The 16,656-nt window shown below is 34.4% G+C and overlaps 1 protein-coding gene across 1 annotated transcript; it reads right to left on the reverse strand.

The window, feature by feature from the left end:
- Positions 1-377: 377 nt before the first annotated feature.
- Positions 378-3,008, reverse strand: LOC149939276 (peritrophin-1-like). The gene is made up of 4 exons (XM_090179672.1): positions 2,901-3,008; positions 1,810-2,001; positions 1,208-1,346; positions 378-647 (listed from the first exon to the last, which is right to left on the reverse strand). Exons 1-4 carry the CDS (start codon positions 2,962-2,964, stop codon positions 470-472), a joined length of 573 nt encoding a protein of 190 aa, XP_090035798.1. The 5' UTR covers positions 2,965-3,008; the 3' UTR covers positions 378-469.
- Positions 3,009-16,656: the final 13,648 nt, after the last annotated feature.

Below are 16,656 nucleotides of genomic sequence, written 5' to 3' on the forward strand. Positions count from 1 at the left end.
GTTATCAATTGACTTTCCACTATGTATTTTGATTTGCATAAACATGTGTATACGTGCCATAGATGAGATTCGTTTCGTAACGTGAGCTAGTTAAAACTAGGCCTTTATCGTGAAATACATACATTATCTACCGCTTTGTTAATAAAAAAGAAGCGACTGAAATTTGAACGTTGTTGTGGCTCTTTTAATTACAATTTTATATTACAAAATGATAATTTCAAGCCTAGAAAATGTAAATAACATAACTAAAACAGTAGTTTTATGTAGTCTTACCGATGTATAAAACATTTATTCATAACGAGCTTTAAAACTGTTTGAAAAAGAGCGAATTTTTATTGTATCTCACTATATATCAAAATAAATTATTCACGTTTGCGTCCATATTAACAAAATATTGTTTTATTAATGGTCATAAAATACACACAAATCAATAGCGACTCCATTTCGTAGTACAGACAAGAATAAATGATTAAGCGGTGGCACATGGTACCCTTTCTGGAAAGTCGCAAGTTCTCAAATATTCGTTGAATCTCAACGAAGGTGGGCAGAACATGGGGACAGCGAGACCCCAGTGGCACATGTAGTAGCGCCCACAATCGCTCGAATGACGGAAAAAGTGAGGCGTGGACGGATTCACCTTAGGGCACCTGAAATTTAAGAGATCGCGCGAATTATATTTTTCCCTTTGGTTGAAAAAGGTTATGAAATAAAACTATTAAATTTAGTGTATACCACTGTTACACTTTTCGTTTTACTGAAACTTTTTTATGGAGTTAAATAAATTCGTGGCATAATAAACACCCTCGCGCTTAGTGGCGTTGTTAGGGGGCGCTTAAGGCACCTGAAAGTGTTTTAAAGCGGCCCTTGAAATTTTCAGGAAGTCCATGATATAGTCACCAGCTTTTCTTCTTACGTTCCAAAAATCATGATTGTGAGGATAAACGTGGAAGATTCGTTTTACTAATTTCTCAAGGTTTTTTAAGGAAAGTTATGTTCAGTCGGCTCACAACAATTTTATAAATAAAATGTTTCATGTTTTAAAATATGTTTCTTTATTTACCTTGAAACGGCTTAAGGCTCAAGCACCAAAGATTAGAAACCCTAGTGACTGCACTGCCTTAAATAGACCGCAACTAATAGACCTAACTGGAGTTTGTAGTTCCTGCCCTCTTTCATCGGGCTTGAAGAAAAACAAAACTTAACTTGCCTGCTGTCTTTTTGAATATGTTCAGGGTCGATATTAGCAATGTGAACTCTCGGTTGAGCTGCAGCCACTTCGGACGGTGCCTGGTACAGTTCACTTGGTACTTCGGGAACGCCAGCCTCTTCCACGGACTTTGCTTTTTCTTATTATGAAAAGTAAAATAGTTAAACATCAACTAAAGTTGAAATCTACGAATACCACGAATGTTATTCGCCAATATAACTTAGCGAAAATAATATCTTTAAACACAGAAATGTCGTTGAGAAAAGCAGCATTTAATTGATAACACTTCATTATTGTTTTATTTAAAACAGGGCTCTATATTGGCGCTAGTACTCTTAACTCATATCTCGAGATTTAATCTTAGGCTTTTAATATCAGACATAAAATAGAATAAATCTATACGTTTATACTAAGTTGGCACTAATTTTTATCTTTTGAGGATAGTATGGTATTTTATAAGTTCTTTTTTCAATGTGTTGGTTAGGCCGTTGCCAAACATTTTAATATTTATGGATTTTTCATATTTATAACTATTTTATTGTATTCCATTCCATCCTTCTTAAGTAAATTAAACACGTATTTAAGAAAATAAATATACTTACTTCTACACTCGGCTAATCTTGGGTCAAGGCACGATTGCCAAGGGCTAAAATGTAAACCTTCAGGGCACTGTTGCAGAATGGCCACTCCCCAGTCACAGGTGTAGTAAAGATTGCAGTTATCAGGGTGGGCGAATCGAACTGGATGCAAACCGTTCTTCAGAGGGCATTTGTCCGATAAGTCATTCGGAATAACTGTCAAAAGTTAAATCGTTAATTTTACGCAAGATATCCCTAAAGGAATTATAAATTGTTTTTAAAATCAGGGCGAACCAAATGTTTACTCTGACAGAGGCGCTTTCCTCAAGAAATGTTAAGCAGTAACCTCTTTGAACCAATAATCTTTCCCTTAACCAGCGGGGAAAACGCATGCTTACAATATTTTTTTAAATTTCGTTACGAAAATGATTTAAACTTATATACAAATTTGGATTCAACTGCAATTCAGTCACACCCAGTTTGGATAAAATTCTATTAGGATTAAATCGGAATAACTTTGAATTTTAAACATTGTATTTTGATCAAATTTATCACATTTGCAACTGTAATTTCCTATCAAAGTCAATTCTGAATCAACTCAATTTTGGATATAAATTTAAAAGCAATTTGAGCCACCATTTTCGTTGGGCTTGGTTTTTCACAGTTTAAATTAGATTAATCAAAAAAGATCTATATATTTTCTACATTGAGCTGACCTTTAAGGCAACTCTGCCAAGCATTTCGCCATTTACTCTTTGGGGAAAATTACTCGGAACTTAGCTAAGAATGTCGAGAAAAGTGATTGAAATTGAAATCGGTGCTGCAATGACTTGGTTTGAAGCAAACCGTTAATGTTCTAAAACTAAACCGAAAGACGAAAGCTGTGATAATTGAAGCTGAACGGAGCAATTCAGAATCTTTAAGTGAAAGTGTATGGGGAGGTTTTTCTAAGTAAAAGAAGTTAAGTGAAGTTTGGAAGAATTTCAGGCATTAAATGATATGTTACACAGTCAGGTCATTAATTATCCGATTATACATATTAATATTAAAATAATTGGAAATTAAATATCACTTTCCGAAAGCCATTTGTACAATTTTTCAATTAAAGAACATACCATTAGCTTGACTTGCGGCAGCGAATGCCACAACGGCAAAAACTAGTTGGCTTGAAGAGAACATTTTTGATAGCACTCCAAATTTCAAATGTGTCGAGAAACTGACAATGATTGACCTATATATGGAAATGTTAATCCTTCTTAGCGCCCACAGAGATAAGATTGCAGTTGACAGTTCACTTGAGTGGACCATTATCACCTTTTTGCGTAAGTGGAGAAGGGTGCAATTTTCGTTTGTCCCCGAAATATCGTGTCTTTTCGTCAATCACATCCGTAATCCCCAAAATGTTCTGATTATAGCCAACACAAATTATTTTTTCCCAGATAAGCCATTGTAACTTGGGAAAAACCACTTTCGATAGCTTTATTATCAGGAAGACCTATCCTTCTTTTAAGTGCGATTTTAAAACTACGCGTCTCTTATCTGTAAGAGTGATGCCACATATGTAAATTGTTTCAACTTTATTGGGATCCAATATATTTTCGGTTTCTTACCAAACGTCGTGAGAATTGGTTTTGAAATAGTGTGTCGGATAAAGTGGTGACGTAAATTGAAAAGGCTTATCTTGTACCATAAACTGCCGAAATTCTTACATAGTATTTAATCCGGATATTAATTAATACTTAACTAATTTGTAAATTTCTTATGTATTTCTAAAGCGAGTGAGCAATAATGAAGTTTAGACCCTCAATATTTAATAAAGTTATGTTACCTAAGTATGTCAGGGCAATACATTTTCCAGATTTGTCATTTTAATTTCAAATATAATATTCTAACAAACGTAACAAATACTGAAAGTGTGCCATGAGAGCGTTTTTAACTGTTACACGTGAAGTAATCGTAGGTATGAGAGAAGGGAAAGTAGATAAAATAATGAGATAGGATGGTAGAGGTTGGGAATTTTAGCCTTGGGTTTCATTTCAACTATGGAATTCGTGAAGCTTGTTTCTACGATGAGTTAAATATCAGCTACTCTCTACGCTTTCAAAGTTCATCCCTCCCCCTCGTGACGATCTTCGCTAAGGTCGAAGCCATTGTCTTTGACCCCTTCGGTCACCCAGTAACTGCGAGCTTTCAAAGCTACGAGGTTGAAAATGGACTTCTGGAGTGGAAATCGGGGTGCAGCATGATTGCCAACCTCAAAATTTTGGACATAAGTTAAAAACTGACTTCCAGCGTAAAAAATAGGCACCTTTTTCAAATTCTAATCAAATTAAAATATTTTATTATAATTTCGGTTTTTTACAATGGCGTTAGAGGGTCAAGTCATCATGCAACTTATAGCCTCTTTTAACGAGATAACAAATTAAGAGATATTTGGTAAGTTAATAACCAAAAAATATATAAAAAAAAAAACACAATTTTTCCCCTAAAACATAGTAATAGTTACACAGACGTGTTAGAATAATTTTCTGCTTCGGCTCTTTTAATAGGGCTGGGAGTCTGGAACACGTGGGAAGGTTTATTTGTTTTAACGGATTATTAATTAAAACGCATTCACATATTGAACTTGTTACCACTATTAAAATCCGGTCGGAGTTTTTTAGCGTCTGAAATCTTAAATGCCTGAGAGATTCAAAATTGTAAAGTTTAGAACAACTGGCAGACAAAATTCCAAAAATAAAGTAGTTGCTCTGGCTGTCAGGGGATGGCGCTAAAAAATCTGTGTGTCCAAAGGTTTGAGTCGCCTTAGAGAGATCTGGGAGCCCGCATTGGGGGAATACTATTGTCTATTCCAGGATGCGTAGTCTTCATCATCCTAGTTCAAAGGGCGTAAAGCCAGCACGCTGTATAGAAACGGTCACACTTTTGGTAAATATTTAACCTTTGTTCAACTAATTACAGAACATTGAAATTATAATGCTATATGTCGATGTCAAAGGTATTGCCGATGAAGTGAGAAAACTGGGACAAGTAAGACACAAGGTTTTTCGACATTTTCCTTTGCAAGCTTCCCCAGCAGGGTAAATTAATATGTCCAAAACTTCTTAGGGCTTCATAGGCCGCTCGACTTCTGCATGCTACTGCAAGGGCTATTAAATAGAACTTAATTTATAATAAATTTTATTACAAATAAATTTAATTTTAAGGTGGGAGTGGGTAATTCCCGGGACTTTTTACAATTTTTAGCTTTATTTTAAAATGTATTATTGTTTATAGTTAACACTTTTACAGTCAAGTTCAAACATATTTAAAAATTTCTGGACATATTTTATTAGTTGCAGGCCTCCTTCTAATAAGCTATCCGATGTAGTATTGTCCCATCAAGAAAAATGTATCGTCGTAACTCGTGTATCCCGTTTTATCCCAATAATGTATTTTGGTAGCAGTGCAAAACAGCTGAGGAAACAGCCTAAACGTTCTTTCTGCTAAAACTAACTACTTCAATGCGTGGTAAAAGCCGTACAATTTCACGTAAACATTCACCTAAACCTTGATAACATTAATAGATTTAATTAAGTTAACAGTACGATAAATTGGTAAATTGTATACCTACCATTTTTTCTAAACCTTTATATTAAATAGTATTTAAAAAAAGCTTATTTACAAGACGTGAAATAGTGCCATGCACTTAATTTTCAATTATTTTAAAAGACAATATTTGCGATACCGGTTTTTACCTTCCCAAATTGACAGCTGCCAATGGTCAGACTTACTGCATTCTCCTTTAAAATAAATTTAATGAATATTACTAAGAACCTTTTCTCAACCTTCCAGATGTAAAAACTTCCCACAATAGTGAAACTATTTCTGTAATATTCTCAGCTGACCAAAGATTTTGTTATTTTCCAACGGAGCCGTCTCCATTATTCATGCTTGTTTTTCTCTTAATATCATTTTTCAGTAGATATTTTTAAAGGTGATTGTCATTTTCCTGTCATTGTCTGCCCATAAAAGCAGTTTGGGGCCCAATTAACATTTCATTAAGTATATTTGGGAGTTTATCATGTGTCCCCCTTTTTTAAAATGATAGCTACAATAATAAATAAATACTTATATTTTAGGAATTGAAATAATTTTTATTATAATGGAGAAAATGTAAAAATTCAAGGTGAAATACAAAAAATTGTTTGTTGATATTTACATTGTGAATGATTCGAAAAACACTTAACTCTACAGTTCTATGTCGATTATAATTCGCCGTCTTTTCGAAACAAATACAGCATATGATTAAGAGGATCTGCAAAAAGATAATTTTATAAAACAATTGCTCCAAAAATGACATTTTAAATATATTCTTTTCGTTTTATTATTAGATAATAATAATAATGATGGTAAGGAAATTCCTACCTTCATAGAAAATATATTGTGCGCCCTTCAATTCGGACCCTGGTCATTCTTATTTGTAGCTCAATAAAGGCGGTTTTGGGTATACATGTATGTTAGATTACTAGTGCCAAAAATCATTTTTTTATTCATTTCATCAAGAATGTATTTATTTATACTCAGGGAGAATGAATATGTCGCGATTATTTTTAGCGTTTCTCCAATTCCACCCCTGTATAAAATCAAATAATACTGCAATCTCATTGGTTCTTAAAAATTACGTTATTCGACGCGATTAACGCTGCTATGAGGAGGCAAAAAATAAGACCGCCTCCTTTTTTCATCCCCCCCCCCCTTAGCGTGACGGGGTTAGGGCCTCAACGTGTCCGTCGATAGTCTCGACATATTCATTCTCCTTGAGTATAAATAAATACATTCTTGATTTCATGTTATTGAGTCACTCACGGTACATTATTTTCAGCGGGACATTTGTTTTCATATTGTTTACACCTTGATTTATCACGTTAATCAACTGCGCCGCCATTTTCTTAAAAATTATTATTTTCGCTTCCGAATGTGTTTACGAGAGCTCCTGAGCGCGTTTTTGATAATTAATCGTGTTTAAACAAGAAATGGCCCCTAAAATTACGATATTTCTTCGTCTCTGGAACGGGCCCTTAGCCTACACCACTTAAAAAACTGATGCCGCCACAGTAAAATGTAAGTAGAAAAGAAGTGTTTATATCTTTGATTTATTTCTAAAGCAAAACAAAATAAGCAAAAAAAATAAGCTTCTTCTGACGCGTCTCCGAAACTTGTTGTTAAAAACAACCTTTTATTAGTTTTTCTGTCACTTTCAAAATCTAGTTTAATCATTTGTTTAAAATAGGAAAACACGAAATACAAATTGAATTTAAGGGCGGCTCACGTCAATACGCGAGCCTCGTTTAAGTGTTTTAAAGTTTGAGGGAAAAGTGTGACAAACCATTTACATCAAACTTCTAATAGTAAAGGCCCAACAGTTAAACGCAAATGAGCTAAAAAATTACATCATTTTTTCCAAGGTCATTATTTGGAATGTTCAAACAACATCATTCTGTAAAAAATAATTGACCCTGAATTTCATTTCCAAGAAGGAAAAGTAATCAATATTTTCATTTTTAGGGCATTGTGTTAATCGCGTAAGCCGCCTCAGGCAAGCCATGGTGGTAATTAACGACTGCCTAAAGGAGCTTTAATTTGTTAAAAGAAAATAAAAATGTAAATTTATTTCAAATAAAAATAAAAATTTAGGCGAATCATTCCACCAAGATTTCCTGTTAACAATAACAAGGTCTACTGAAACTGATCTAAGGCATGTGTTGCTTACCAACGCCTCGGGTCGTCGGAGTAGCCGGTTTTTCAAAAAAAGAGTTTGCTATATTTAAAACGATAAATAGAATCCAAGTATTTAATTTAGCTGACGAAGAGCAGATAACGAATGGTGTTAGCTGTAGCTGAACGCGAAGTTTAACCAGTGACTTAATAATGGATTCTATTAAGACTGAGTTCAACCGATTGCCTATTCCCAACGCTTTGGATTACAATGGATATCCGTACTATTCGTACGTTTTCAAATTTGAAAAGGATCATGATACTGATGCGGTTCTAGAATGGCTAGATCGAAACTGGATACTTTCTTTCTATATAACTGCATTTTATCTAACGTCGGTTTACGTTTTCCATCGATTTATGATGAGCAGACGGCCAGTGGATGTGAGGAAATATTTCTTCTTTTGGAACGTCACCTTCGCCGCATTCAGCATCTGCGGAATGTGCCGAGGCTTACCAGAATTAACTTTCGTTTTAAGAAACTACGGATTTGATTTTTCAGTTTGCGACAATAAATTTAACTCCGTGAGTGGATTTTGGGCCACCGCTTTCATCATTTCTAAAGGCTTGGAACTCTTCGAGACAGTATTTCTCTTGCTCCGGAAAAAATTGAACTTTGTTCATTTGGGTCATCACGTAACTACCTTTGTCATAACCTGGTTGCTGGCTTATCAAAAACCAGCTCTAGGAAGATGGTGTGGTTGCTTAAACTTTACCGTGCACTCTTTTATGTACTCTTATTTTGCGCTAAAATCCGCCAGAGTTAAAATTTCAGAAGGTTTTTCGTTTTGTTTAACTTTAATGCAAATTCTACAGTTTGTAATCTTGGGTTCAATCGCCTTATATGTCGTGTATATTAAAGCCCTTGGTCAACAATGTCGCAATCCGTATTTCGTAATTGCTTTTGGTATTATTGCAGATATATACTTTATTAATATGTTTGTAAAGTATTTTATTCGCAGATATTTCAATAGTTGTGCTAAAAGCAAAAAAAAGTAAAAATTTCTGTACCTCAAGAAAGGAAACCAATAAAAAAAACACTCAAATATTACTGCGGTGTAGTACCTTAATTGCATACGACATTTATGAGACATGACTAGTGGAAATTTCCTTTGCGTTACATTAACTTTGAAAAATCATTCATTTTTAGTTTTTTAACTGGCTTATTGAATCACATTATTCTGACAGTTTACAAATTAAAGATAGTAAAACACAATTTGCAAGTGTAAGACACTGATATAAACGCTCCAATAGTGTACACGGTCGTCGCTTAAGCTTCGAAGTACTTCACCGACCAAAGACACTCAGCATAATTTCCCCGAGTAAGACGGTCGTCACGCTTAAGCCTCCAAGTACTTCACCGACCACAGACACTCAGCATAATTGCTTGCGATCTTATGTATTATTCCGCCTTTAGAGTAGCAGATTGGTCAAAATAGCGTGATTATCTAACTTTGTACATTGATAACATTTGTTTGCTTAAAGGCATAGGGTGCTGGCGCCTAAAGTAAGACAGAGACCCAAGCATTTGAAAATAAACAGAAGATATCTTTCGTTCTTCTTTTCATTTTCCTTCTGCATCCTCATTGGTTACTTCACACGGGGTTGGCTTATTTCCAAAAATGCTGGCGCCGCTACTGATCACTTACACTGCTAATCGTGCCAGACGCTGATGTGGGTGGATTCGTCGGACTAGCGGTCATACTAAAGCGTCCCTGACTCTCTATCGCTCAATGTGCTTACCTGTCCTCGATTATGCGTCTCCGGTTTGGAATCCGTACTTAAAGAAAGACGTTTCCTCTTTGGAACGGGTATCCCTGGAATTCCGAAGCATTGTGAAGAACCCCATTCTTATATCCAGTTTCAAGATAATTCATTATTTAGTAGCACTATGAGAATAGTTCGACATCTGCTCTGTGTCTGCAGTAGTAAACGTATTTGATTTTATTTCCTGTGTTAATTATAATTAAATTTCGTTTTTACTTTTAAAAGTGTTGAACCCCTCCCTACAATCCGAGGTTTCTTTATGCATTTTTGTATAAAGAAAAATTAAAATACATGTGTTTTTTCGTCCTAGTGGTTAGCTAGGACATGAATAAAAGGTATTTCTCAAAAAAAGTGTAGTTCCTAAAACTTAAGTTATTCTCAGATGGTGAACGATATCATATACTGCAGTAAGATTTTTTAGTCGGTCTTACCTGTAGTACAAATATCTATTTCAAATTAAAGGCTCTCTTAAGCTAAATCAGGCGCGTCGTATAAGAAAAAAAAAGAAACACGGGAAAAATCTGGACTAAAGGTAGATATTTAAAAAAAATTACTCGCATGCGTTTACGTGAACGGGAAAAATTAAGTTAGAGAAAAAAAATAATACACTTCTACGCGCAACAAAATGGATCCGCCCGTGGACCATAAAACCGGTGCCGCGAAAAATAATCCGCTAGCACCGACAGACTCAAAAGCCGAAGAACTCGTTAAACTTAAAAACGAAAATTATCAATGGCATCACGACCCTTCTACAAGACCCAGCCGTGGATTTCAGCAACCTGCAGGACCAAGTTCCGCTTTTCAACAAGAAGGAAAAGTATCTACAAAAGCTCGACTACATGGTCCTGGACCTGATCCCAGCCGGTTTGCAAAAAGAGACCACCAAAGCGGGAGCTTGCCAAGATGTTATAACCCTCATCAAATCGAAAGCGAACCGTAGGACCCAGAGAGAATAGTCATCTCGCCAACCCCTAGATCGAAGGTGAAAACAACTCCTTGAAGCCGCGGGAACCCAACGGTGGACCGAGATCATTCAAGATGCTGAAGGAAAAGAAACTACCGACGATGGAAATCGGAAAATTATCCGTAGACTACACCGAATGGACTGGATTTTGGAGCCGTTTTGAAACGTCAGTGGACAAAGACACCAAACTAACGGCTGGAAAAAATTTACTTTCGGGCGTCACGTGCCACCAACTGGCCGAAGAAACCCGTCCTATTGTCAGAAGAACCTCTTGGAAGGAAGAGTCGTAGATGCGGTAAATTTATTGCCAATTTTGAAAAATATCCGCCATTTTCTGTAATACAGTTATCGGACGGTTGTCTTTTTCGAGTGCGTAATAAAAATTTTTGTATTTTCTGGAGCAAATGTCAATAACTTAAAGGTAGATGTTTATTTATTTACTCATTTAAAATTGATTTAAATTTCCAGACTCATTGTGTTTCTATTTTTATACAAAGTAAATTTTTAAAATTACAGCTGGTGTGTGACAAAGTTTGGGATTTTTAAAGACATCGTTCAAGTGTTGAAAAATATTCCAATAAAAAGTCATCGTCAAAAGAAATATTTTTTATATATTTTTTAAATAATTTGACAGGTAATTTTAATTCATTTAGCTAAATTTGTTTCTAAGGGAAAAAGTGGCGTAGCCAGCGGGGCTCATGCCCCCCCCCCCCCGAAAAGTATGGTCGTACGTACAAATATTTTTATTTTTTTACTTTTTTATCAATGGCGTTAACCCCCCCGAATCAAAATCCTGGCTACGTCCCTGAATGGAAATTTGATTCAATTTTGGATTTTTTAATATATTCTACCATTAAGAGGGAAATTTTTTAAACTGACAGAAAAAACGAAGCTTTGTAAAAAACTGAAATTACAGCTGGAGGAAAAAAAGATTTGGTTTCAGAAGAGACGTTTACTGGTAAATAGTTCATTTTGTATAAGAGCAATTTTTAAAATATGTTAGAGCTGATTTTCTTTAGAAAATAATAATATTTTTTAGATATGGAAAGAAGATAAAAAATTTCTAGTTACATTCGACGTAAGTTGTTTAAATAATATTTTATGCAACTTGAAAATAATATAACTTTCTTTTTATAAAACCAACTAATGAACACACAAATGAAGTTATGCATATAACGGCAGAAGAGTTTTTAGACAAACCAATTAAAATTTGTTTGGAAAGTGAGATTTTTCATGCCGGTACTATTTTAAATGGATTTGTATTAGTTTTTAATTCTAACTATGTGTTTGGCATATCTTATTCGCCAAAATTACACAAAACGGTTGAGTTTGTTCAAAAACTCGTTTTATAAATAGAACCTAAGCTAAATTAAATTACAACACCAGTTAACAATGCAATTAACAAGTTGTTGATTTAGATGTTTTTAAAATTTTCAACCATTTAAAATTTAAATCATTTCTGAAATGTGTATATAGTCTTTTATTGTTGGTTTTTAAACATTCTGTTTTCAAAGTAGGGTCCATGTAGTATGTCAGAGGAAATAAAAACATTTCTGAAAATAAAAGGTTTTCCGATATTTTTTTCATTGCACATACGGATCTCTTTTGTACCTCTAAAATTCCTTAAAGAATGTAACCGAAAGCCACTTATAGAACTAAAACGCTTCATTTAATAACCAAAGGTATAGGAAATACCATATAAAGTAAAACAAAAACTAGTTTTAGGTACTATAATATTCTTGGAAAGGGTTATTTGGATTCCAAAAAAGAAACCATTTAATAATTAAAAGTAATTATAAATACCTTGTGAATTAATCAAAATATCTTTTATGATACTAAAATATATTTGATTCGTTTTTTTACTCCAAACAAGGTACTATTTAATTCCTTATGGTAAGTATAAATACCATAAAGGTAAACCAAAAAACCTTTCTAGTTCTTAATTGGGTTTACTTTTACTCCAAAAAATTAATCATTTAATACCTAATATGATTTAAATTAGTACCATTTGAAATAAACCAAAAAACCTTTTCTCATACAAAAATATTCTTTTGAAGGTTTATTTTCCCTCGAACATACCCTATGAATTTTAAAAATTCCATTTCGGGTATTAAAAAATACTTAGGTAGGTTTATTTCGACTCCTAAAAAGTGTCAATATTGGTATTGAAAAATGCCATATATTGTATAACAAAAACATTTTATGGTACTTAAATATTCCTTAGTTGGTATATTTGAAATCTCCAAAAGGTTCCGTTTAATACGTGATGGTATGGAAAAATACCTCAGATGTGTGGTATTATTTGGAACCATTTAAAATTGGTATTTTTCAAAACCTTTTAAGGTCGCTGTGTAGATGCAGCTAAAAATAACTTTTTTGGACAGTGTATTTAGAGGCAAAAAAGTTTTGAAAAACGAGTCTTGATCGCCCGCAATTAGTTAAACACGCGCATATGGAAATACTCCATAATTTAGAAATTGTTAGTGATCAAAGTGACAATAAAAGTTTGCGCCATCTTTTCAACTCTTCGAGGTTAATTGAAGAAGTTTAAAATCCGTCGGGGTAGACACGTCGCTTAATAGATTTACCATAAGTCCATCCATAATGAGGCATTTAACGGAAAAAAATACACGAATGAGAGAATAATCGAAAGAGTGGCACTCTCGGAACTCTGCAATATTCTTCTTTTTGCGCGCTAAAAAAGGGTGGAATACTCGCCTGCCACGCGAGTGACCCGGGTTCGATTCCCAGCCAACGCATTGTATTGTTATTAAAGAATCTTCGAAAGTGAAATCGATGCTCCCTCAAAAATAAATGTTGCCCCCTCAATTGAAATTTTTATTTGCCCCCCCCTGCCCCCTCAATTGAATCCACTCCCCTCAAAGAATATTATCTGCCCCTTCATATTTATTAGTTTTTTAAACTTCTATTCGTTGAAATTTTCCCTTTGGGCCACTTGTCTTTGTCTAAGGTTTAGATCGTTATTTATAGGTAACTATTTCTTAATAAAATACAAGTTGTAGAATGGTCTGCTTCAGAAAGCAAGTTTTTTTGTTGAACACCAAAAACATTACACGGCGCAAGTTATGTTAATTTTCGAAATTAGGTAACGAAAAAAATGTGCCCCTCACAAAAAGCTACTGCCCCCTTATCGAAATTTTTCTGGCTACGGGCCTGACGGCAAGATAAGCAATCCAAGTAGAGGATTCCTGCCAATACTGATTAGATTAGATTAAAATTAAATATGTAGCTTTGGCTGAACAAAGATTAAAAATAATTAAATCATGATTAAATTTTTAAAAATAATTAAATCTAGGCTAGGTGAAAATTTGATTTTTCGTTTTCCACAAAAACCGAAGGAATTGCGTCTTCGTTGAAAAATTTCCGTGTTAAATATTTCCCGTTTTTCCCAACGCGATATTAGCTTTCCTTAAAGTGTTTTTCACACACAAAATGGTAATTTCTAGGTTTTAAAACATTTAACCGGTTTCTAGCGTTCAAGGGCGATGACCGGGGGGGGGGGGGGTGCCTAATAAATATCAGTAAAACTTCCGTCAGCCTCCACCCCTTGAAATTTTCCCTCAAAACCCCCCCTGAAATAAAATCCTAGATACGCCCTTAAGTCATTTTGTGTACAAAATTCTGTTACGTTGAAAAAATCTTTAACATAAAAGTGGAAAAGTATAAAAACATAATCTGAAACAGTTATAAAAATGAGAATAATACTTGTGAAGTGATATTTTGTGATTTGGTGAACGACTTTTGCAATCAGTAACAGCGCAAGTTTTAACCATTTTTAGATTTAAAAAGTTTAAATTTGCGGTATTGTATTCTGTATTATATGTTAATATATCATAGTATTGTCGTACATTAGAAAATTCACTTTATTTATGAAAAAAAAACCTTAATTACAAGTTGTTTTCAGCCTATAAAGTTTAGTTTGTGAAATTTTCAATTTCAATAGAACAAAAACCTACTTTAGACCCAAAACGTTATTAAATTACCAAAGCAACAAAATGAGAAATAGAGAATACAAATTTAAAATTATTAGAACGCTCACGAAACGTAAAATATACGTGCAATAAACTATTTCACAGAGAAAAACCAACCCATGGTATTATAGGTCTTAATCAATCAAATTTATAAGGACAAACCAAAGTTATAGCGAAAACCAAAACTATAAGTGAAAGCACCAATAAAAACTGCGTGGGCTCATGACGACAACCCAACGAAAACGATAAAAATTCATGCAAATAAAAAATCGTAGACATCAATTATCCGCCACATAATCAACAAGCAAGAAAAATAACCAATAGAAAAATATATAATAATAACCCAACTAAGTAACAAGTTAGTTAAAATCAAGAAAAAGTCAATCTAAATACCACCAGTAATAAACATTGTATTAAAACAAATAGGCAATAAAAAATATAATAATAACCCAATCAAACAACAAGGTATTCAAATACATAGAAATCCAGAAAATGTTAATCCGTATACCCACGGTAATGAAAATTGTAAGAAAAAAACCAAAAACACCTTACCGTTTACATTTCCCGGATTATAACGCACACAAAAAACCTTAACTGAATAGAGAAGGCTAAACAACAGCGCATATCTCAAAATATAAAAACAACGTAACCACATTAATGAAAATGTATCACACATTTAAAGCCGATAAGAAAACACGTAAAATAAATTACGACAGTTACGTGTAAAGTAAGCAAAAAGAAAAAAGCGCGTTGTATACCACTTGAAATCATATTCATAAATGACCTTAACGGTTCATAAGTACCGATAGACAAAAAACTACTTAAGTGGACGCCCACGGGTTCTAACCCTTTTACCTCTGCTGACTGCGCTAAAACAAAATTTGACCTTTAAAATTTCATACGTAAAAAAATTTAGACTTTAAAAACTATTAATATACTCTTCCACTTAAGCTGAGCTTATAATTTTCAATCAATCGTAATATGTATCGGTGGTTCTGTGGAAGAACGCCCTTCTATTATGCAGGAGGACTCGGGTTCGAATCCTGCCCGTTGTAATCCCAAATTGATACTAAGACGAACACCGTGATTAATTTTTGGAAACCCTGCCATTTGGACGTTGAGACGTTTACCGTTACCCTCAGCACTCGGTCCGTCCCAAAAGTCAATTAGAAGAAGTAGGAGAGAAAACATCCACATCAACCAGAATTGGACGTAGAGGGATTAATTGAATTTTGAAGAGAGCAAATAGAAGCCCGTGAGACCTTATCCATTCTTAGTTATGGGAGTAGTAAGCGGGATTCTTACAAACAAAAACAAAAACCTTTAGAAGAGGGTAGAAAAATAAGCTCAGCTACAACCTTACAAACAAATTTAAAACTACGTCAGGGTATATAGTGCATTTTCTGTCAAAATTCTTCCACTAATTGCCGTAAATTCACATTAGATTAAAAAAGGAAATAGTAAGTCAACAAGATAGATGCTATATTTGCATAAACAGGCGCCACCAAACGAGACAATTTACTTCTTCAAAAGTGTAGTAATAATCATAACGTCGCCTTGTGCGCCAAAAATGGGGCCAACTTGACCAAACCGGATAACAATCCGAAGAAACTAGAAACACCCAAAGAAAGGGACGAGAAAGACGGGAGGGAAGGGACAACCGTATGGGTCACAATATCACCAAAATTAACCTAGGACCCGTATTAATACAAACGGCTAAAGCTATAGCCATAAATCCTGTAGACCAACAGTACAAAAAACCAATAAGATGTCTTTTAGACTCCGGCGCGCAAGCTAGTTTTATCAATGAAAAGATTTCGAGAGAAACAAAATTACCAGTTGCCAGATAATTAAACATAACGGTTTACCATTTCGGAAATCAAATTCCTAGTATAGAAACGCGAAACTAATTTAGGGTAATGATGCAAAGCGTACATGACCCTAGCGTAAAAGTAAAAATATTAGCGTATCTGTGCGAAGCCCTAGCCACCGCAATTACCCATTGAATAATTATGAAAAAAAAGGGATTTAAATTGCGTGATCCACCAAGCGGGCAAAAATTGGGAAAAGAACGTAAATTTTTTGTGGGCAGTGATTATTTCTGGGATGTAGTTGAAGATGTGCCCATTAAGAGGTTTTCCCACAATTTCGTAGCCATGAGTACAAAATTTGAGTGGGTAATTCAAGGTCCCGCTGGGGAATCAACAGGAAAAATTAATAATTGAGTAATCACCGTTATAATTTTGGATAAACGTAACTACTTAGCGAAATTATTAATGAAACGGTCTCACGATGAGCTTAGTCACTCTGGGGTGCAAGATACCGTGACTTGTGAGTGGCAGGCAGGCAACTAGCGAAATCAGTAGCGACTTGGGTGTTACCTTTGTAAAAACT

This window comes from Leiobunum rupestre, chromosome 6, assembly GCF_980474605.1.
Source record: "Leiobunum rupestre chromosome 6, qqLeiRupe1.1.hap1, whole genome shotgun sequence".
In the NCBI taxonomy this organism is placed as follows: Eukaryota; Metazoa; Arthropoda; class Arachnida; order Opiliones; family Sclerosomatidae; genus Leiobunum; species Leiobunum rupestre.